At 40.9% G+C, this 23313-nt stretch overlaps 1 protein-coding gene across 2 annotated transcripts; it reads left to right on the forward strand.

The window, feature by feature from the left end:
• The first annotated feature begins 132 nt into the window (after positions 1-132).
• LOC109464455 (long-chain-fatty-acid--CoA ligase 4-like) lies at positions 133-22034 on the forward strand. Of its 2 annotated transcripts, none has more exons than XM_019761441.1 (15): positions 133-318; positions 2379-2620; positions 6271-6448; positions 7730-7836; positions 12958-13105; positions 13732-13882; positions 14509-14632; positions 15050-15121; positions 15413-15552; positions 15805-15977; positions 16346-16420; positions 16764-16952; positions 17484-17650; positions 18150-18258; positions 18622-22034. In XM_019761441.1, exons 2-15 carry the CDS (start codon positions 2396-2398, stop codon positions 18774-18776), a joined length of 2013 nt encoding a protein of 670 aa, XP_019617000.1. In that variant the 5' UTR covers positions 133-318; positions 2379-2395; the 3' UTR covers positions 18777-22034. The 2 variants fall into 2 exon arrangements, with proteins under 2 accessions (XP_019617000.1, XP_019616999.1); XM_019761440.1 differs by having other exon boundaries at positions 150-318; positions 2240-2620.
• Positions 22035-23313: the final 1279 nt, after the last annotated feature.

A 23313-nucleotide genomic window follows, 5' to 3' on the forward strand; every position in this document is an offset into this window, starting at 1 on the left:
TAGATAAAAATGTTGATTTTCTGTAATAAATGCCATTTTAAAGCTATTTTTTTTCAACATTGTGCAAGTCCCGCCCCCACTACGCCCTTTCGCCTGTGTATCACGTGACGTATGACGCAATCTCCCCAAAATTAGAACCAGACGATCACCTGCTCCCTGAGGGCGGGAGGAATATAGGGTGTCGCGAAATTCCAGAATTTCAGCAAATTTCAGCTGATTCCAGTCTTCACTCTGGTCAGAATATTTTCAGGAACCTTGTGGGAAGCAAAGGGTTCGGTCTGAGCTGCTGTCGTCCGATTTATTCCAAGAAAAGAGCCGGTAAGTTGCATATTTGAGAGACGACGTGATGCGATTCTAACGTTCTGATGTTTTGATGATACAGATGTGCAGATACATAACGGTACAGAAACTGTGCAACGTTCCGGTTTGGGGGAAATTATTTGCTAGTTTCTCCTCGAATTTTATATGATTGAAGTCCTGTTTTTTTCAATGCAAAATTATTATTTCGTGCACAGTCATAGTGCCATGTGAAGTTTTGCGAATCGCACCAGTTCCTGTTTTCGGGACACGTCAGCTTTTGCTTATTATTTCCGATTGGCTGCACACTGGCTTTGGCCTTGCACTCCAAATGTGCCCTTGGACGTGAACTATCTCACGCACAAGTTGCTTAGGGCCACATAAGGTGCACATATCGGGTCCGTTAAAATTACAATGTATATGCCTGAAGGATCTATTTTTCTAAGGGTTTGTAAGTTTGTTAGTTTGTTGCCTTTTCTGGGGGATGGGGTAAAAAAAGGAATAGACCCTTTTTAAGTATCTGATCAGAATCCAGGATTTTTCAAGTAGAAACAACTCTTGATAGAGTGATTCCCCCTATCAGTTTTCTTTGAAACAGCAGATAACAAGCATGTTAAAATGCAACAGGAGTCCTGCCATTGCAATTGGGGAAGTTTGAACTCTTGGAGTCCTTATAGAAGGTTTAGTTGGTCAAAGTCACTTGCATGTTATAATCTATATGTATGTTATAATCTATGTATTGTGTGCATGCAATAATCTTCAGAATTGTGTATGTTTAGTATGTTTACATACATTAATGGAACATGCAAATCTGATAAAAGTTGGCATTGTAAACATGATAAGCAGCTGGTTACATTTTGAAAAGTTCCCTTGCATCTCATGTTATCAGTTTTTGTACTTGGTCCTTTATCTACTCCGAGTGTACACCAGCTTTTTGGGAGGATGTTGCTTAAGTAGATGGGTTGTAAAAGCCATGATCCTATCACGACCATGTAAGTTTTAGATTCACCCATAAAATCTCAAATGATATACGCTGTACTAGTAACATTAGAAATCTTGTGGAAAGGCCAAAAAAACTGTGTGTGTGCATGTAGTTACAGATATTTTGAGCCAAATTAATGTTTAAAGTAAAAAGAAATTAAAGAATTCTACTATAAATAAATGCCATTTCAGTGGGGACATCAAATCTTTAAAGTGTGATGACTTTTTTGAAAGCAACGTTTAGTAGAAAAAATTTGTTAAGAAAACAAGAGCTTAGTAAACCAAAAGGCAACCACAAAAGGTCCTGACTGTGGTATGTTGTAGATGGGGTGATGATCAGCTGTTGTTTTCCACCAATGAAGGCACCTGTCCCTGTAACTTCAGATCAGTAGTCTCACATTTGTGTGCCACAGATACAGACAGGCTGTTGGTGTCAATCAAAGTGTCATCTTCATTACTATGCAGAGACAACAAATTATGTCACTGACCTTGTAAATTCATAAATATTACTTTCTGCTTCTATAAGATTTGTTTGAAATTCATTCATGTCATAAGACTTGTGTTGTCACCAATAGGGAGTTGCACATTACAATGATACGATCTACTTGTATAAATATGTTATTTATGCTACTTGCATATGGCTTTGTTCTAGTCCGCGTATTATTGTCAGCAACATTTTTTTTCATTTTGTCATTGTTAAATACATGTACATTTTGATTTTCTATGGATAGCTAATACCATTGATTGTACCAAAATATCAAGCATTAACAATTAATAACACTAACAGCATTCCTTTTTATTTACTATTGATTATACAGACATTGTTATATGTTGTTTCCCTTTTTTTTTGTATATTTGCATTTTGCAGATAATTTAGAGTGGTATACGATATTGTAAAAGATTGCTAACCTAGTCCCTCCATGTTGCTGCCCCCCTACTAACAGCGTGGTGTCTTCCGCAGGCCACGCCCACCACCATGCCCTGGCACATGCTCAGTGAGCAGCTAGCCGGCGTGCTTCAGTATCTGCCAGCAGCCTCCCCTCTGTTGCTCTTGGCTGTCCTCCCTCTCACCTCGCTTCTGCTCGTATCTGTCGTGCTAGCCGCCCTCAAGCTCGCCATGTCGCGGAGAATCCGCGCACGTTCTGCGGAAGGAAACCCGGCAGCGCCGTACCGGAGTGTGGACTCCCCCGAGCTGAAGACGATGATGTTTGAAGAGTGTGACACCATCGATAAGCTGTGGTCGCGCGCCGTGGGCCTGTACGCCACCAAGAAATGCCTGGGAACCCGGGAGCTACTGAGTGAAGAAGACGAGGTTCAACCCAACGGAAAGGTCTTCAAAAAGGTGAGAAACAGATCTAGACTCTCCTAGCCTCTCAGTTACAGCCTGTAAATTCTAATGACACTGCAGAAATTGATTTGAAACTGACCCGGGTAAATTTATCTTGAATTCCCAGTCAATTGATAGATAGCAATAGCATCAAAGGATTGCTTCGTAATTAACAATAACAGCTCAATGGAACAAGTAAAAATGGTCAAATTCAGTCTTAATCAATAAATAAATGCATTATCTTTACATGCTTATCAGACTGACAAACAAAATATTATGGAAAGCCAAATGTTGAATATCTTACCAACTGTTTAAGGGTTTTCTGTCAAAATTTTCTTTTCATGCAATTTTGTATGCAGTATTTGTATAAGATTGACCTTGCTTCACTGATAAAAGCCTTAATAGCCCTTTCTTCTGCATCTTGCGTGTTCCCATAGTTTACATTGTGTGCATAGGTACAGTAAACATGGACGAATTATCATGTGTATACATCATTACGGACCATTTCAACTCTGGCTAGCTGTATTACAATCATTATGGTTTATCCCACCCAGTGCCTCGGACCAATTTATAATTTTATAGGGATGAAGCATGATTGTATTCAGCTCGAAAGCGTCAGGCTATATGATTGCAATTGTTGGTTTAATTCATTATCTACTATGTACAACTGTAGTAGGTAGAAATGATGCCAGAGAAACATGAAAATGTAGGGAAATGTCAAAGATTCCTGGATGGAATCAGGATACGGAATCTGGATGGGCGTGAATCGATGCGTGATTCCACATGTGTACGTGGCTGGGTCACGCCCGGCTAGCTTCCCCATAAAATTTTCATGGAATGCAATTCCCAATAAAGCAGGGAGCGCGTGGGACTTTTTAAGGCTTCTATTTAAGGCAGGGCGGGAGTTCATGTCCTCACAATGATTAGAGGAAAAACAAAGAATAATGATTAGTGTACCCAAAATTGCTAAGAAATTACTAATATTTGGTCTGATAATTTTTTCATGCACCATCTACACGTATTAGAAAACAATGGAAAAAGCATGGCCAAATGTTCAATATTCCTACATTCGTATGCCATTAATATGATATTACTCATGTTTGTTTCAATATATGCAGCTTTATTTCAGTTTTTATTATTTCTTTCAAATAGGAAAATTCAATGATGGTTTGCTAATGAACTATTGTGGATGGCAGTTGTAAAATCCATAGTGCACCTGTTCTGAATGCACAAACAGCCATAGATCTACTGGGAATTGTAAATGAATGGGAGTATTCATGATTTTGGATGTTGTGAGGTCAGTGTGTTTTACTATGATGAGAACAACAGCAGGTGGCTAACACATAATTCCCTATCTCACTCCCTAATATGTTTATTCAACGTAATCAACAATTACATCTTGCACAGATGTAATTAAAATTACTGCTTAAAAATCCAGCTTTTCAAATATGATTTTGGGTGATTTAGTGAAATTATTCAAGTGAAAATATTCCGTTGCTACAAAGATGAAAGAAACGTTATACATAACCACCTATATATAGTGTACAGTCTGAGACCTTGAGCATCAATTAATGGCATAGAAATCAGATATAGGAGTTTGCTTTGAACATGACGTCAATACTTTGGGGAAAGGCGAATACAAATAACGTCATTAGACTTAAAGTGCATTGTTCACGGTAAAGGTTTTCTCAGCTGCGGCTAGTACGTACATACGGTAAATGCATTAATATATACATGTACTCTTAAGAATTGCAGTTTTTATTCATGTTATGAAGAGAATAAATTTTCGTGATGTTTCAAGTTTATGGTTGAAACAATTCTGTGGTACAATACAGAAATACAAACACATATCCGTGGTGTCATGATTTCACATTAAGAGGACACCACGAAAACTGAAAATAAAAGCTGCAAAAGTAAATGCATTTTACAGTATTTGCATATACTGTTTGCAGTGACCAGAGGAAGGAATACCCACCACAAAAGAATGCCGCTGCCTAAGTTATACCACAGGGAGCACCAAGAATGTCCCCCTATTAACGTTTGAGGCTTGGGCGTGACATATGGAGAACCTTGAAAATAGCTTGTCCACTAAATAGACATGTCAGATTGTCACTCTGCCTTTGTGTCTGGGAAAAAGCATGTGTTTGAATCGTGTTGGCTTGGTGCTGGGTCGTGATGGAATAGGAACACCCACGCGCTTACGCACATGTACCCTGGAATACAGTCGGAAATGTTTCAATTGCGTTACCCTGCAAACAACTATTTAAAATTTCCGTCATACTTATGAGAGCCATTTCTGAGAACAGTCTTTCTTGCATTCGCTTACATTCTCAGAAATATGTTTCAAAATGTTTAAAACTTCATTGTTCAAACTAGTGTGTAAAATTTACATCTTACTTACGAGAGCCATTTTAAATCTAAGATTAGAAAAACCATCTTCGTATTCGGGTATTCACAAATCTTTGAGTAAGACAAAAATTAAGCATTCGATCCTTTAATAAAACAACATTCAATTGAGAAATGTTCACAAGTATTTTGGGCATGTTTTCATCAAGATTGAGTCTTCACTTCTCAAAGAAATGCATGCTGGCCTGGAACAAAATGAATTATAGATAATCTATTTTTATCGCACACTTCTTTATTTCGTATATATTTAGCATGATCTCTTGCATAAAGGGGAACAAACTTGTTGTGACAATGAGAACCAAAATGTCAAGGTTCGAACTTTTTTTTTAGCAATGAATGAATGCAGATATTATTAAATGCATACAAGTACTTTAAAGTTGAGGAATACAAATTCGGGCTGAAATAGCAATTTGAGTGTTTGACCTTAAATCACACTGTTACAGCAGTAGTATATCCCCAGGACTTAGAGTACTATTCTAATCCACTGTGACTGTGTGTGAGTGTGAGTTGCTATTTTAAACAGGCATTGTGCCAAAAAAGACTCAGAAGACTACCTATCAATATGATATTGTACTCATTAATTTGATTATGTCTGGTCAAATAAGCAATCATAAAGCTATTAAAAGCCAGAGCCATTTAGAATATACCCATTATGTTCTGTATGAAATTTAATTGTATTATCTATCAGTCATGCATGGTAACTCAAACACTATATGGTTTCAATGAAGTCGACTGCAGGTGTGCGGGGAGTTAGGGGGTCTTGGTTGTACTTTATTGATCAGAATCTGCAGCATGACCAAATATGGGCATTGCACAAGGCCGTTGGAGATTTCATTATAGCTGGGTCATGAGTTAACGTAAATCACTGTGGAGGAACAGAAATTGGAATTTTGTGGTTTTCTGGCCGAAAAATCATGTTGTAAATGATGGGAATAAGGAAATTACATTTCAACATTTTACTTAAAATACAATAGCAACTAATGATATAACATGGAATATGTTACTTGCTAGTAGTCCATTTATGATCAATTTTATACATGTAGTATTTTTCTAACGTCTATCATTTTAATTACGTAAGCAGTCTATCATTAGGTCAGCAAAAAGTTACTATTATTCCTGATTCCTTTTTATTTAAATCATTTTGCCTGCCTGCTTTATCAGTTTTCTGCAAAAATCTGCAAGCTAAGAAATTGTGTCGGTGTGGCAAAAATATGACGTAGTTTGTTAGATTTTCTTAAAAAATGTTTATTTTGCCACAGGTGATCTTAGGAGAGTACAAATGGCAGACGTACACGGACGTGGACCGGCGTATCGTCAGTCTGGGACAGGGTCTGGCCGCGCTCGGACAGAAGCCACGGAACAACGTTCTGATGCTGGCCGAGACACGGGCAGATTGGATGGTCACAGCACAGACGTGCTTCAAGTTCAACTACCCCTGTAAGTGTTCTTTATTAACAGGAGGCTGTTTATGTGTTAGGGGGTTTTCTCTTGTAAATCCTAAATTTCAAGTCTTATGTGTTAGAGTGGTTTTCTCTTATAAATCCTGAATTTCAAGTCTTGTGTGTTAGACTTAGAGTGTTTTTCTCTTTGAAAATCCTAAATTTCAAGTCAATCCATAAAGTTAAATGAATCAAAGTTCTGAGTCTGACTGTCTTTCCCAATCGAATAACATCAAATATACAGATTCGGATCAGAATCTCTCCTGGTAGAATTGTTTAAAGAAGTACTAGCATACATTTTGGAATTGGATCTTGTGTAATGATTAGCAAGGAAAGCCAATATCCTGTGTAAGTGTAAAAAAAGTCAATTTGTAATGACCAATTAACTAAAAGGAAGAGCTAGTATTTCAAGTAACCCAAAATTGAGACATTTGCAATGCAAAGGTAGCACGAAAAACCCACAGTATGGATTTTTGCGTGGGTTTGTGTGATTCCACTGTCAGAGCACTAACTGTCATTTTATTGATTGTTTCCCGCTTCTAACCCCCGGGCCTGGCCATTTGTCTGTAGTCAAAAATCCTAGACAATTTCTAGTGCGAAATTTTCTGTCTGTAATAATTATCATATCAGCAGAAATTAAGATGTATTGGCAATTAAGATACAAAGGACCATTTTGTATATAAGGAGATGGACAGTGAATATCTGTAGTGAATGGAAAATCAACATAAAGGGTTGCTGTATAGGGCAATGGGTTCTGACGTCTTGTATATGCCCACAACTAGGTCATGCCGTTAGTGGGTCATTCATTAAAAAAACAGGGGCTTAGAAAGGTGTTTTGGACACAGCATGTAAGCCAGGCTTAGGCATGATTTGTTGATACAATTTGAGTTATTTATACAGATATCTTTGACAAAAATGGCAGGAAAATGCTGATGATAGCTGTATTTTTTTGTCATCTGACTTGTTTCAGATGAATAGAAAGCTATTCAGCACCAAGGACAGACTAAGATATTGCATTGTTAATAGCATACATGCGTCTATGCACATTAAATGATTTTTTTGTCTGTCTACTTGTATAATTGTATGTGTGGCTACTATTTCACCTAATTTACATGTATTTCTAAACTAGTAAAGAAATATATTTCTATCAGTGCATATATAACTAGCAAATCAGTTTGTGGTTGAATGCAAAATTTTCTTACGTCTTGTCAGATGAATCATATTTGCCTTCAGATAGTTCTCAGAAGACTGAAATCTCTGATTTTTTGTTTCCTTATAGTGGTTACGATCTATGCCACCCTCGGAGAGGAGGCCATAGCTCACGGCATCAATGAATCTGAGGCCACCCATGTGTTCACTAATGCCGAACTACTGCCAAAGATAAAGGTAACTACACAGAATCTTCTAGTATCATTTTGTACCCTAGCCGCATACTTTCAGCATGCACAGTTAGCTTGAAATGTAATATTATACCTGCACACTCCCTATTTGGGTATATCGTTTACCTTATGCAGTATTTCCTATGCTTATCGCTAGGTGGCGCACGTGTACAAAGCTTTAATCGCAAAGCATCACGGGATATCATGACGTAATGACTATGTTCGCCGCCATTTTCCTTGTGCCTTCGCAGAGGGGTGCACGTTCGTTTCCCTACTCCTTATTTTCTTTCGGCGTTAGGCCCAAAAAGAAGGATAAAACGAAGTCTTCTGCCCACGAGGGCGATTCAGGTAGCCTTTCGGAGGACCAGACGGGTCGTAACGGCAAGAGAAGCGGCCTGTTTCCCAACGCTAGTGGAAAAATTATACAGGCGTGCCTGCACATGCCTCCGGACAGGAGGAAGAGGAGTCGGGTGAACGAAAAGTCCCCGCTCCTACAGCTGGAGGTTCGGAGGAAAAAGAGAAGAACGCCAACCTCATTCCGCCGCTTGGGAGCGAAATGCCCCATCGGCGTTGGCACCGGGAACATCCGCCGCTTGGGAGCGGAATGCCCCATCGGCGTTGGCACCGGGAACATCGGTCAAGGAAGGAGACGGCGCGGAGCTGCCGCCGCCCCGGCCTAAATTTCCTCCGGACTCGGAGGAGTTGGGCTCCCCGACCATGCCGAAGCTTGGTGGGGAAAAGTCTCCTCCACCCCCACCTCCATCAGAAACACCCTTCCCGCCTGGATTCGACGCTGCCTCTTTTCTTCAGTGGATCAGTTCCAGCTTGGGACTTCCTCAGGCGTCCAGTTCATCCCGTCAACCTCGGGACGTTGACGGGGCGGTAGCGTCGACCAGCCGAGCCGGTGTAGTCGGTTCCGGCGAGAGCATCCAGGTTCTGAAGTGGAAGAGTGTTCGGAGGAGGGAAAAATCACCTTTTTCTGACTCTGACGAAGGTAACTCCTTGTCGTTTGATAATCCCTACGATAATAACTTCAAATAAGTATTTGGAGGAACCGGTGGGCAAATCGGTCTTGAAGACATGTTTCATATCTTGTTTCATGTCCTTGCCACACATTTCACGTCTATACTGAGTCATAGTAGAGGAAGCTGATCCCAAAAAACACCAAAGACGATTCTATCGCTTTGCAAACAGCATCGGGTTTAGAGGATGGTCCGAACCCTTGGTGAAGAGAGGAAGGAAAACTTTTCCCACTCCACCTAATGTTGAATAATTTAGCACTTCGGGCGCCGATTCTAGACCCAGTAGTGGCTAATATGATCAAGCGTGATACCGTAAACACTGATAATAGTGATTGCCAGGATAAGATGCTCATGGCTGCTAACCTTTTAGTAGAGTTGTTGGCAGCAGTTAAACTCCGATTTTGTGAGTAAAGTCCTCGCTCAAAAATGTAGCGACCTGCTCGGGAACTTCAGATTCTTCCCCTTCTTAATTTGGAGACACCTTTTTGGAGAAGGTTAATTCAGCCGATTAGGCTAGACGCACTTTGAGTAAGGCTTATAAGTCAGCCCCTTCGAGCACTTCTAAGTCCAACCGTTCAAAGTTTAACTATAGCTACAACAAACCTGTAATTCTACCCTAGCCATCTAGCGGTTTTGGTCAAAACTGCAGTGTTTTTGCCCAAGTCTCACTGAATCTCGCGAGATATCGGGAGATTTGAAGAAAACAAGATGGCCGACCTCGTGCCGAGCGCTACACATTTCTATGTTCAAGGCCACGAAAACGTGTCCAAAACTCGTAAAAATGGATTGAATACAAGGTCACAACAAAGAAGAAATGTTCTTCTCTCTATGTTTAATTGTTGGAGCACTGATTCCTCATTTGAAGGGAAGATTTTCGTGAGTTATTTTCTTCCATGTTGCCGAATTTTGAAAGGGGATTTTCCACGTTACGATCGCCATATACTAGCCCCTAAAAATCTATTCTCTGACTGTTTGGGCTGTATTTCATGGAGAAATTAGCGTTGTTTACATGAAAATAGGATTTTCAAATGCCAACAGGGTGTCAACATTTTACCAAACACATTGATTTTGTGTAGCAAAGTGGACTATTGTTATTCAAATAGCGCCTTTTTTACAACTTTTGTCAGACAAATACCGATGGGCATAGTGACGCCGCTTGGCCCCCAAATCAGCAAAATTTCACGAATTAGCCAAGCTAACACAAGCAAAAGTACGAAGAGAAGACCCCTGGATTACTAGTAGTAGTTTTCCTAGACGACTTACCGATCATTGCAAGGTCGAGGGAACAATGCTTAGAGCACATTGCTATAGGCAGAGAGCTTCTAGAGCAACTCGGTTTGTTCTCAACCTGAGAAGTCGCAGTTGGTACCGTCTCAGGTAGCGACTTTCCTAGGCCTTGTTCTCGATTCTCGTACTTTGACAATTTACCTAACCGAAGACAAGTTAGACAAGGTAGTGAGTTCTTGCCTATCACTTCTAGAACAGGAGGTGATAGGAATCAGACAGCTAGCCAGCGTGGTGGGGCTGTTAGAGTCCGCCAAGCAAGCCATTCTTCCAAGGCCCTTACTTTTCCGGGCTCTGCAACAGCTTCTCAATTTTCGGCATAAAGAAGCCGAGAGAATTTTGTCTCTTTAGTCAGTCTAACCCCAGATGCAGCAAAAGATCTACAGTGGTGGATCGGTCATGTGCGCGAAGTAAAGTCTTTGTTCCGTCAAACCTGACAATTTGCACGGATGCCTCACTGGAAGGATGGGGCGCGCATTGTTATGGTCAGGAGACAGGCGGGCGCTGGTCGCAAACAGAAGCGCGCATGCACTGTGACCAACTGACTAGAATTGAAAGCGGCCTCCCTGGCGCTAAGAAGCTTTGTGAGCGCAGATACTCAGCATGATCTGCTAAGGCTGGACAACGCAACAGCCGTTGCATATGTGAATCACGTGGGGGGAACAAGGTCGCCAGATTTGGCAGCCTTGGCCCTGGAGATGTGGTCGTGGGCCCTGGAAAGAGGCCTGACGTTGTCTGCAACTCACGTTCCCGGATTGACAAACACCCTAGCGGACAGGTGTTCGCGGGTTTTTTCTGGACAAGGTAGAGTGACAACTGAACCGCTCAGTTTTTCCTGTCATTGAACAATTGGACAGGCAATGCATTGACAGTAGATCTGTTTGCGTCTCGTATGAACGCTCAGCTGAAGGAGTATGTCTCTTGGCGCCCAGAACCAGAGGCCATGTCGGTGGATGGCCTAAACATTCACTGAGGCAACCTGGGGCTAGCGCATGCCTTTCCCCGCTTCAGCCTAGTGTTCAAGGTACTGAGGAAAGTCCAGTCAGACGTAGCAATAGTGATTTTGATACCTCCAGTTTGGGAGTCTCAGGCTTGGTACGCCAAGGTGTTGAACATGTTGTTCGAGAGTCCGGTTCTCCTGCCACAGAGCTGGGATCTGCTGTTCCTGCCGCACAACAGGAGACCCCATCCGCTGTTGCCAGATCTGATGCTTGCCGCGTGGCCAAGATCAGGCGACAGTTGCAGGGTCGTGGCCTTTCGGCAGGGGCTTCAGACCTCATCCTCTCGGCTTGGAGAGAAAGCACTTCTAGACAGTATCAGTCAGCATGGGCTCAGTGGGCCAGCTGGTGTGATAGAAGGAAGATTGATCCAGTTTGCGGCTCTATAGAGAGCGTAGTAGAATATCTTGAATGGATGTTCCGACAGAACTACTGCTATACATTGTATGTCAATTGGGGTGGCTCGTTCTGCGATCTCGTCTGTACACTTACCAGTAGACCATTGTAATGTGGGTAGTCACCCTCTAGTGTCCAAACTGATGAGAGGTCTGTTTCACAAACGTCCTCCTTGTCCAAAATATGTTTCAACATGGGACGTCAGTCGGGTCCTAGAGTACCTTCTGCATTGTTGCCAAGCTAATAGTCTTAGTTTGAAACAGCTGGTTCATAAGTTGGTAACACTAGCGGCATTGGTGTCAGCCGACAGAGGTCAGACTTTAGCGGCTCTTGACTTGAGATTCATGAAAAAAAAAAAATGTAGAAACGGTGTTTCTTGGACAATTCCTACCCTGCTGAAACTTCTACACCAGGCAAAACCTGCCAGAAAGTGTTTTTGGGCGGCCTTCCCGCAGGACAGGCGCTTGTGTGCCTTCACATACCTGAAAGAATATCTAAGGCGGACTTCTTCCCTTCGGAAAGAGGGGGGGGGANCAGAAGTTGTTCATATCGTTCAGCAGACCACACAGGCCTAGTTGGTCTGCGACCCTGGCCAGGTGGGTTAAGTCAGTGTTAGGCACGGCAGGTGTCGACACAGCAACTTTCTCAGCTCACTCCACTCGAGGAGCGTCCACTTCAGCTGCTGCAGCTGCCGGGGTGTCTCTACATAGCATCATGAAGGCAGCGGACTGGTCACGAGAGTCTACCTTCCTGAAGTGCTACAGGAGGGACAACAACCAACACACGTTTGGCCAGGCTGTGCTGTCCACGGCTCTGAAGCCTGCATAAGGTAAACGATATACCCAAATAGGGAGTGTGCAGGTATAATTGAGGATTAGGCAAATTGTACTTACCATGAAGGATAATCCCAATTATACCTCACACGAACTATTTGGGTATATCTTCCCACCCTTGCTGTTCTTCAGCTTCCAAGTAGCTGAGAATGCCCACCCATGGTGAACAGCACAGACTCTTTCTCGCACGTCGTCAAATGGCGGCGAACATAGTCATTACGTCATGATATCCCGTGATGCTTTGCGATTAAAGCTTTGTACACGTGCGCCACCTAGCGATAAGCATAGGAAATACTGCATAAGGTAAACGATATACCCAAATAGTTCGTGTGAGGTATAATTGGGATTATCCTTCATGGTAAGTACAATTTGCCTAATCCTCAATTTTACTTCAAAAACTATTATAGATCTAGAGTTCAAACTTTATTGAAACACTATTATGAAAGGTGTACTTTAAGAAGTTGAAAGGGATACATTTTCTAAATAATACTGTACAAAAAAGATATAACGTTTTTGAAGAATAGAAGTTGCTCGACATGTATACAATTTTATTTTGGTAATCTTTTATGGTAATATAATATATGATTTTTTTCAGAATGTTGCAGGTAAAATCCCCAAAGTGCAATACATCATATACATGGAGGCATTGAACGGCAAGCCAGCTGCAACTGACGGTTTCCCTGCCGGTATACAGCTCCTCTCTATGGCTCAGGTGGAAGAGATGGGCTCCAAGGCAGAAAATGGTAACTCTTACAATTTCACAAAGGCCATTCAAAACAAGCTTAGAAGAATTTTCTTGTGAAATACAGTCAATCTGCCTAAGAAGGCCACCCAGGGGACCAAGGCAAAGTGGTCTTCTTGGACAGCTGGACAACGGAAAACGTGCTTATTAAGGTGGCCAGGCGGTCGGCCTGAAGAGCTGGCTGATTGGGCAATTTGGACTATGTCAAATTTAGAAATAGGGAAAAAAGGAATAAGCCTGATGCAAGTTTGCAATGTGTTACTGAAGGGACAATTTTACAGTGCTGTACAAAAGAAGATTTTGTATTGTTAAATGCAGTGAAACCTGTCCAAGAAGACCACTCAGGTGACTAATTTTAAGACTTTCCATCACCAGGGCTTTTTTTCACTTCTGTATGAATTAGGAGAGTAGAAACAAAAAGACACTCCGATCCTGGCCCCAGGCCTGGGATCGAACCCAAGCCAAACCCGGATGCCAGCTCATAACCCCGACACTCTAACCATTCGAATAAAAGGTCTAGGCCTGTCAGACGGATCAGTTGGTAGCGTATATAAACCCCCCACTATTACACTTCCACCATCAACAGCATCTAATGTAACAATGACATTTTCCTGTGCTGTTGTGCAGCAAACCGCCCAATCCAGCCGCCCGTACCAGACGACTTGGCTGTCATCATGTACACCAGCGGGTCCACAGGACTGCCTAAAGGTGTCATGATAGCACACAGGAACCTGATCGGGGGCATGGCCGGGCAGTGTGACAGGATCCCTGGACTGGGGTATGTTTACTGTACATGATGTACTGGTACCTTCTTTGTAGTGTATCACAGTGACCCCTTGTGGAGTATTAGAGAACTGCAGTTCTGTAAGTGTCATGATAGCGCACAGGAACCTGATCGGGGGCATGGCGGGGCAGTGTGACAGGATTATGTTTACTGTACATGATGTACTGGTACAGTATCTTCTTTGTAGTGTGTTGCAGAGACCCCTTGTGTAGTATTAAGGAACTGCAGTTCTGCTTTTGACAAAGTGTCATGATGTGGCAGTGTGACAGGATTGTTGGATTGGATTAGATGAACGTTCTTTGAAGTGTATTATAGAGACTCCTTGTGGACTATTAAACTGTTGTTAAACTGTTTTAGACTTCAAATATCATAAGGAATTTCGGGAAAGGCAGAGAACTTTATTTGAAGTGTTGTGGTGACCCCTTGTGGACTATTAAGATACTGCAGCTTTGTTGGAGACTTCAAATTCTTAGGACGTGCATACAAACTAAACATCATTTTCTTCTTAAAGTTTCAGAAAACTAAGATTTTCAAGTAGCATTGCCTTTAAACTGTACATAATTCATCCTGTACTTGAAAGAATAGAGAATACAATTTCAGGTTTTGTTGTTCTGCTCCAGACCAAAGGACACCTACATCGGCTACCTGCCCCTGGCCCATGTACTGGAGCTGAGTGCTGAGATCTCCTGTCTGGCGTTTGGAACCCCCATCGGCTACTCCTCACCTCTCACACTGTCAGACCAGGTACGGCTGTTGTAGAATAGACCAATCCTGGCTGGCCATATCATAATCAAATTAGCAGCTCAACCAATGAGGGAGTGGTTGCATGATGAGCTTATTGTTAGTTTTACCCCCACAGTCCAGCAAGATCAAGCAAGTTAGAGGTTGTTGTGAAATAGACCAATCCTGGCTGTCCATATCGTAATCAAATTAGCAGTTCAACCAATGAGAGAGTGGCTGCATGATAAGCTAATTGTGATTTTATCACCACAGTAGCCAAGGAGCTCTTGATTTTTAAGCTCCTTGGTCTAGAAAGATCAAGCAAGTTAGGGGCTGTTGTGAAATAGACCAATCCTGGCTGTCTATATCATAGTCAAATTAGCAGTTCAACCAATAAGAGAGTGGCTGCATGGTGAGTTAACTGTTACTTTACCCCCACAGTCAAGCAAGATCAAGCGGGGCAGCAAGGGTGATGCCAGTGTGCTCAGGCCAACACTTATGGCTGCTGTACCGGTAAGTAATGTATAAGTTCATATGGCAGCTAAATTCATCTTTTGGGTACAGGAGTATTGTCTTGGGTGGTTTGTGTATCTGTTTGCATGTGCAGACAGAGTAGATTGACATCACATGGTTGGGGGCCCCAGGAAAATTGACAGGCAAATTGACCAAGCCAAAAAGTTTCTGAAAGTCTGAAATCTCATACATATGGAAATGCCACCTTAAATTTCGGGATGTTTATAACGTCACTGTGAAGAAAAAAATGTATGTTTCTATCTCATCTTGATATGTTCAATGTTCATGTAGGTCATCATGGATCGGATCTACAAGACAGTCATGGACAAGGTGAACGAAGGAGGCAAGTGGAAAAAGGCCATGTTCAATGTGGCGTATGGATACAAACTCAAACTGGTGGAGAATGGGTCGGACACACCACTGCTTAACAGGTACTGTTACAGTACTCCCACTACAAAAGTAGTTCCTAATTGTGTGTGACTATGATGCTAATTGCAGAAACAAAATGGTATATTATACTGAATTTTTCAGGAAATATAAGATTTGAAAGTCCACACTAGCAAGCAAATCCAGTATATTTCACTCCATCTCTGCATGAATGGATTCCGGATGGGGTGAAATATACTAAATCATACCTTTTGTAAACTTTGTGCTTTTTTTTGTTTCTGTGTCATTTTTCTCAGGTCCATTTTCAAACCGGTGAGGTCCATCCTCGGAGGGCGGATCAGGATGATGTTGTCGGGCGGGGCGCCCCTCTCGGCGACCACCCAGCGGTTCATGAACGTGTGTTTCTGCTGCCCCGTCCTGCAGGGGTACGGGCTGACAGAGACCTGTGGGGCGGGAACTGTTACTGAAGGTAGGAGTTTGATTTAGATTTGTCACATCTTAGCTTAGTCTTAACCTTCCTTTTCATAGAGGTCAGATATGGAGGCAATAGATATGTGTTAATGAGTAAAGAAAAAACATGTTTTGGCTTACCGGTACTTTAAGGGGTAGTTTTATATCATCTAATTTTTTGATAGCATCATAACATATTCTCTCATAGAAGCTTGGCTCAAATTGACTCAATTCACCTCAACTAGGTTATCAACATATATAGCTGTTAAGGCTGTTGAAAATAGCCAATGATTGCATGTTACAGTATGCTCTATGATAGACTATCTTTCATCACAATTTAGATAACATTTTTTAAACTCCAATGTTTGTTTGTTTGTTTGTCTACAGTTGATGACCTCACTACGGGTAGAGTGGGAGCACCACTCATCTGCAATGAGATCAAACTGGTAGACTGGGACGAAGGTACTAAAACATTAATGTTGTTGTTGTTGTCCTCGTTTAACGTCTAATATCTCGCTAGATGTATCCCTGTGAAGTGATTTGCAGTACTTGAGTTATCAACAAGTGCAGTTTTCTGGTGTGTCACCAGGTGTCCCCATGACATACAAAATGTATGTACCCTTGTTGCTGGAAAGGTCAGAGGTATGATATACAGAAGTTGAAAGACAGAAGTTGAAAGACAGAAGTTGAAAGACAGAAGTTGAAAGACAGAAGTTGAAAGACAGAAGTTGAAAGACAGAAGTTGAAAGACAGAAGTTGAAAGACAGAAGTTGAAAGAAGTCTTCTCTCCCTGGTGTGTGTCCAGGTGGTTACACGACTGGAGACAAGCCGTACCCGCGGGGTGAGATCGTGGTGGGCGGGCCCAACATCACCCTGGGGTACTACAAGAACCCGACACAGACGGCCGAGGACTTCCGCGAGGAGGGCGGAAACCGCTGGTTCTACACTGGCGACATCGGAGAGTTCCACCCCGACGGATGCCTCAAGATCATCGGTGGGTTTCTGTTGGAATACTTTTCCAGAACATGTTGGCAGAACGTACTGCACCTGACGGGATGTTAACCTTAAATACGCAAATACGACCTTATATGAGACGTTCTGCCGAAGTGCTATTCACAATACATTACGGGATTTGCATAGGTGCAGTACATTCTGCCGATGTGCTCTTTTCTAGTAGTCTTTGTAACATAAAAACTCTTGCTGTTTCCCTATATGTCTTGCAGAGTTTGTCAACATAGACCTGTTATTATTAAAATATGAAGGATTTCAGACGTAATATTACATGTGATTAATGTCCCGATTGGCTGAAAACCCAGCTGAAAAGAGACGATTTTGCTATGATTTTTGTTACTTTTCATAAAAAGTTGATGTTGCCACACTCATGAAAATGATACAATTGTCAAGGGCAGGAATTGGCCTGTTTGTGGTTCCAATTCGTGTCAGTCACTGTCGTTATAGACAAGTGGTTGGCTTGTCCCATACTAATGCTTAACGTCTTTAATACAATATTGGTTACTTTTCACAGATCGTAAGAAGGACCTAGTGAAACTTCAGGCTGGTGAGTATGTGTCGTTGGGAAAGGTGGAGGCCGCGCTGAAGAACAACTCTCTGGTGGACAACATCTGTGTGTATGCCAGCAGTGACCAACACTACGCCATCGCACTGGTGGTGCCTAACCACAAACATCTCAAGGTGGGGACTCACCCCTATTTCTTGGGATTTTGGTTTCCTCCATAATGTGAAGTAGATGAAGGGAATATTCCATGTTGAAAGTATAGGGGTGAAGGAAGCACTATGCAATTTTCATTCTGTATTGGTTTGGGTGGCTGAGTTGTGGGTCTGTGTCTCAGTTTGTCCTTCAGTTGCATGGTGGGTGGGAGATGACTTTGGCCGTTGATTGATAGGGGTCACAGATTGAAGGTGATCCAGTATGTGCCACGTAGAGTAAGTAGGCAGTATGTGGAGGAATTCAGGAAGTGGTGTAATACCCGATTTTATTCAATCATACAATCCTCTACACAGTTCCAATGCATTCACAAAAAAAAAAACACCAGAGGTCTGTGAACTTAAAGATCTTGAAACAAAAAATAAAAAAACAACAAAATATACCCAGGAGACTGAGATTTCCAATTCCTTGCTAGGTGTATGATAAGCTTTTCTGTTAAAGATATTTTGTGTGTTTTCTGCTCAGAACCTGTCTGATAAGATGGAGCTGAAGTCTGACCAGTGGGAGGAGCTGTGTAACAACCCTGATCTGGAGAAGGAGGTGCTGAAGGTCTTACACAAAGTCGCAAAGGAAGGTCAGCATACAAACTTGTGCTTCTCTATATTAGTATTGGCACTGTTCAGATCTCGAATAACTTCCCATTCATATGTGTGCAAATCGTGATCAAGAGTTCTGCAAAATGTTATTAAAAGCCATGCATTCCTTTGAAAATGTGCTTAAAAGCAATTTTAACTGTGATTTGCCCAAGAAATGAGTTAAGACCTTGTGTAAAACGCATGGGAAGGGAAGTGAATTTTGTACTGTATTAACAGCAGATCTTACAAATGTATGGCTGGCATTTGTACCTTTTCCATGAGACAAGAAAATCCAAAGGCAAATGCTTGTATCACAAATTACGCAGTATGACTGAGATATGTTTCTATATATTTTGCTTTAGCTAAACTGGAGAGGTTTGAGATTCCTCAGAAGGTTCGCCTGTGCAGCGAGAACTGGACTCCAGACACCGGGCTGGTCACCGACGCCTTCAAACTCAAGCGGAAGAACCTGCAGTCCCACTACAGTCAGGACATCGCACGGCTGTACGGGTCCTAATCACTACATTCCCCCTCGTAACGCTGGCTAGAGAATCGCGTGTAGAGTTGTAAAACTTATTCAGGTACCAGGGCTGGAAGTATGCTAAGGTTAGTGCTGGTAAAACTGGAGCTGTGCAGGTATTTCTGATGTCTACCTGCACCTAAACCTGCACTGGTCCATGTATTGGGTATATGCAGGTTAGTGCAGGTAAAATTGGAGCTGTGCAGGTATTTCTGATGTCCACCTGCACCTAACCTGCATTGGCCCATGTCCTGGGTTTATGAACACTGGTTTCTTGAAACTAGTAGTTTCTAGTGTGACCCATACTTCATAAATTCTGAGTCGGCGATGCAGGTAAAATTTTTCTGGTGCAGGTAATTTTCAGTGTTACCTGCACCAGCGGAAAATTACCTGCATGCAGAAAAAAACTATTTCAAGCCCTGGGCACTGCAAATGCTTTGGTGGTTATATTTCACAGTATAAGAAAAAGGAGGTTTATGCAGTGTATTAAAATTGAAATTAAAACTCAGCAATAGGATGACCAAACCTAGGAGAGGGGGTTGGGATAGTTGTGCAGTTCTTCCGCCTTTGGTTGATGATAATAGTCAGGTATTAATAAAAAGACTAGCACTGAGTAAAAATTAGCAAATAATCGTGTATAACTACTGGTAAGATTGACTGAGATTTCTACAATGTACGTTTGTTGCTGCACTCATAATTAGAGATGTGAATTGTACCCAAGTGAAGAATGAATTGTTGCTAAATCAGGCGATAGCTGCTTTTTAAAAGAAATGTAAAATGCTGTTGACTTGAGGATCACAGAAAAAAGCCAGGCACTGCATTTATACTTAATAACACGAAAACCCTCAACCCCAAGACCTTACCAACAGTAGTCTTTCAAAGGGACCTAGTGTAAGCCTCTGTGCATGTGTGTGTGTGCACGTGTGTGAGTTAGATAATACATTAGACTGACCAAGTTGTCCAGTACTTGTAGTATCATCAGGAAGGAGGTTGCATTTCTGTGTACTGGTGTATGTTTTCGTGCGTGTGGATAGCTTTCTAGCCAAATGCGTGTCTGAAAACTAAAACTACCCAAGAAAAATGTGGGTATTACTAAACAGCGGAAAAAGTATTTCTTTTAGCCTAGACGATAGAGATAAGAGTAGTAATTTAGCAGTGGAAGAACCTGGCTTACTGCACTGTTGTCTGCACTCAATGTAGTGAATGGAATGGTAAAAGTTTAAGGATGAACCTAAAGCACGTAAAATCTAAGTAAGAGTCACTATCTACCTGTGCCTGTCCAGGAATGATTGCACAATGCAGCAGTTAGCTTAAGATCTACCTGTAAAAACTACAGGTAATTTGTTATATCTAGAAATTAATTGCACTTGAAATTAAAGCTTAAAAGATATGATTTGTAAGCCATGCTTGTACATGGCCAAGAAGAAATTGCGCAGTAATGTCTAAAGAAAAATCATGGTGTTGCATATTAAAATCATTCATGTTTTGCATACATTTAGCTTGATTTTGGGCATCAATTTTCTTGTGTACAGTTTGTTGCAGAATTGAAACTAAAAGTGGAAGATGTATGTACTCTCCGTCCAGTGTTGCAACAAAAAAACTACTATATGGTACATATTTTGATACCAATATTATACTAGAAGTTCAAGAGTACTAGAACCAAATGTACCAAATATCTTTAACATCAGAGAAGATATGACTACCATTCTTAAGATATATTTGGACATGTCAGAGTATATACTTCCAGCTGGACTGCGAACATTCAAGTCCAAATTACTAGTATCAACTTTACTGTACACATTTCACATTGAATGGAACGTATGATGCTGAATTGTGTACTTCTTTTCCATGACCAGTTTAAGAGATTCTGCTTGTGATTAGCTTTTGAATTGTGTTATAAGCTAATGCATAATTTAAAAGAGTTTTCAAGTTGCTAAGAAGATTATAACTAATGCTTGGAAAATCTATGTGTTTGAATGCATTCCTTCAGAAATGGCTATATGATATTTCTAATCCATGTATAAAACAGCACCACCTTTGTCATGTATAAAAGAGTACAACTTTTCTAGATTGTCTAGCTGAAGATCACATTCGTTGTATGATTCTTGAACAAAATGTGCATGTACATGTACTTGGCAACATTTTTTGTCGCAAGCTAGAAGAATTTTGTACAACACACCCAGAACCCCATAAGAATGGCCCCAATTTGCTGCACAGTTGTAATTATCTTACAACGAATGTGAACAAGCTATAGAACTATCTTATAGTCATTTTAGGTCAATATTTGTTAGTCAGACTATCTGAGCAGTAAGCTCAAATATCAGTCAAGAAACATTGAAGTTGGATAAGGTATACTGGTAGAGCATTTCAGGACAAACACAACTCATTTTAGTAGTGCTACTTTTATTGAGATAACATTAAGTTTGCATACTGGCTGGTTTATTGCAAGCAATAATGTGTTAAGTGTTTATTATATTTACAAGAATACTTTTTATATACTTCTTGCAGAAAATAAGAAACAGGTTTATAGTCTAGCATCCTTCTATGTTATTAAGTTTATATATAAGAAGTTAATATATTATTTGTATATTTTCGAGAACTTAAGTTTTTTTTATAAAAGATATTCAAAGGAATATTCTAGGGGGACCCATATTATTTTCTTGTTTTAAAAAAATCTTTATTGAAAATTATGCAAAATTTTATTTATGACATTTCCATATGAATAAGTCTTAAAGTTAAGAGTTTTTGCCATTACCAATCATGTAACGAAAGGATTGAAATGTAGTCAACTTAAAATTCCCTGACCTTATTATAACATGCAACATAGCATAGATTTTTCTATATCATTGAGTAAGTCCACCGCATCATGTGATCTTTGAAACACAAGTCTTTTAGAATGTGGAAAGACACAATTAACTACATGTAATACCTTTATGAATGTAACATGCTCTTTCAAAAGTTACAAATTTGGGGCTTCCAGCCACATGTTGCCTTTGAAAGTTTAGAAGAAAAAAAAAGACTTCCAGTTCCAAAATGACCAGTGTTTCAAGATTGGAAGTAGTATATAGACAGCATGTTAAAATGTTCAAGGTATCAAGACTGTGTGGTTATATGCTGCACTATATATTTAGTTTTCATATATTTAGTCATCATATATGAACCTAAATGCTTAGCATTGGCAAGGGTTTAAGTACATGTATCTTTCAAACTTCATCACTCACATGCTTTGGAAATAAAACAAGTGCTAGCAACCTGCACAGTGATTGATTTGTATGAGTAGAGGTAGTCGATATTGTTTGGTAGAAGACAACCTAACAGTGCATGCTCCATTCTTCACAACAGTGCTACTTGCGAAAGATATCAAAGATATGATTATGCAAATGAAGACCTCATTTGTATGTTTAGTGAGAAAATGCTATATTACCACAGTGGTAAAGGACATGAATTTCATATATATTTGCAGCATTTGGAAGTTATTAGTAAGGGAGACCATCATTAAACATATATCATGCAAATCAAGGCTCATTTGCATAATAGATGAGAAAATTATACGATAGCCTTCTTTGAAAAGACTGAAATTCATACTTTGGACAACTTGGGCTATTTGGGTAGAGAAGATCATCAGCTGAAATGATCTATGCAAATGAGGAGCTTATTTGCATACGCCAGTCATAAAGGTTATAACATCTCTTGGCGGAGGTACGAGATCGTGGAACTCTAGTTATGTTTACCGAAGGGAAAATTGTTTTTGCTCAAAGTTTCTTCCTCTTCTCCAAACTAAAAAGGTCAATGACCTAAACCAGACGTCTCTCACCATGGTAACCAGTGATCGGTTACATCATGTTGCAATTTTATAGCAGGAGGGATTTAGACTCCCGTCACCATATATATATATGTTTGAGTAAGAATGAACAGAGCAGACCATATGCGAAGGTAAACATTATGCATTCGCGTTGCAAATGTTACCTTTCTAGTTTTATAGGTATTATGTAACTTTCGTTTCCGGGAATGGCCGCCCAGGTCAAAAGGTGACAGTCGGCTCCTGACCTCTCCCTGATCGTACCCGTGAAGAAGAGCCCCCCACCTATTAAACAGTCATTAAGGGTGACAAGATAAAACAAACAGGGCGCGCTCAACTATGTCACCTATGCCTCGGGCGCTGTCTGTCGTACAGGCTGACATACCGCGACAATAATTTACCTCTCGCCTGACCCCGAGTCGTGTAGGGGTCATGTGAAGTGAAGTTTAGATGAGAACGGTCCATTTCGGGGGACAAACTAAAGTGGTGTGTGAGGTTTTAAGTTGTAGACAATCGCATGAGGTGACCAACTCTATATACAACTACATACAATACATGTATACATGTACAATATGCACAGCAGTTTTGTAGAATAGCTTAAGCTTTGGTAAATTAGAACTACATTAAGTGTTCTCTTTATGTCTTTATGACCTGATAGTGATACTGACTAGAAACTGAAAGATCATTTCTAAGGACCATTTCACTGGACAACAGTCATGTATAATAGATACATGC

This window comes from Branchiostoma belcheri, unplaced genomic scaffold, assembly GCF_001625305.1.
Source record: "Branchiostoma belcheri isolate BF01 breed outbred unplaced genomic scaffold, Haploidv18h27 scaffold139, whole genome shotgun sequence".
In the NCBI taxonomy this organism is placed as follows: Eukaryota; Metazoa; Chordata; class Leptocardii; order Amphioxiformes; family Branchiostomatidae; genus Branchiostoma; species Branchiostoma belcheri.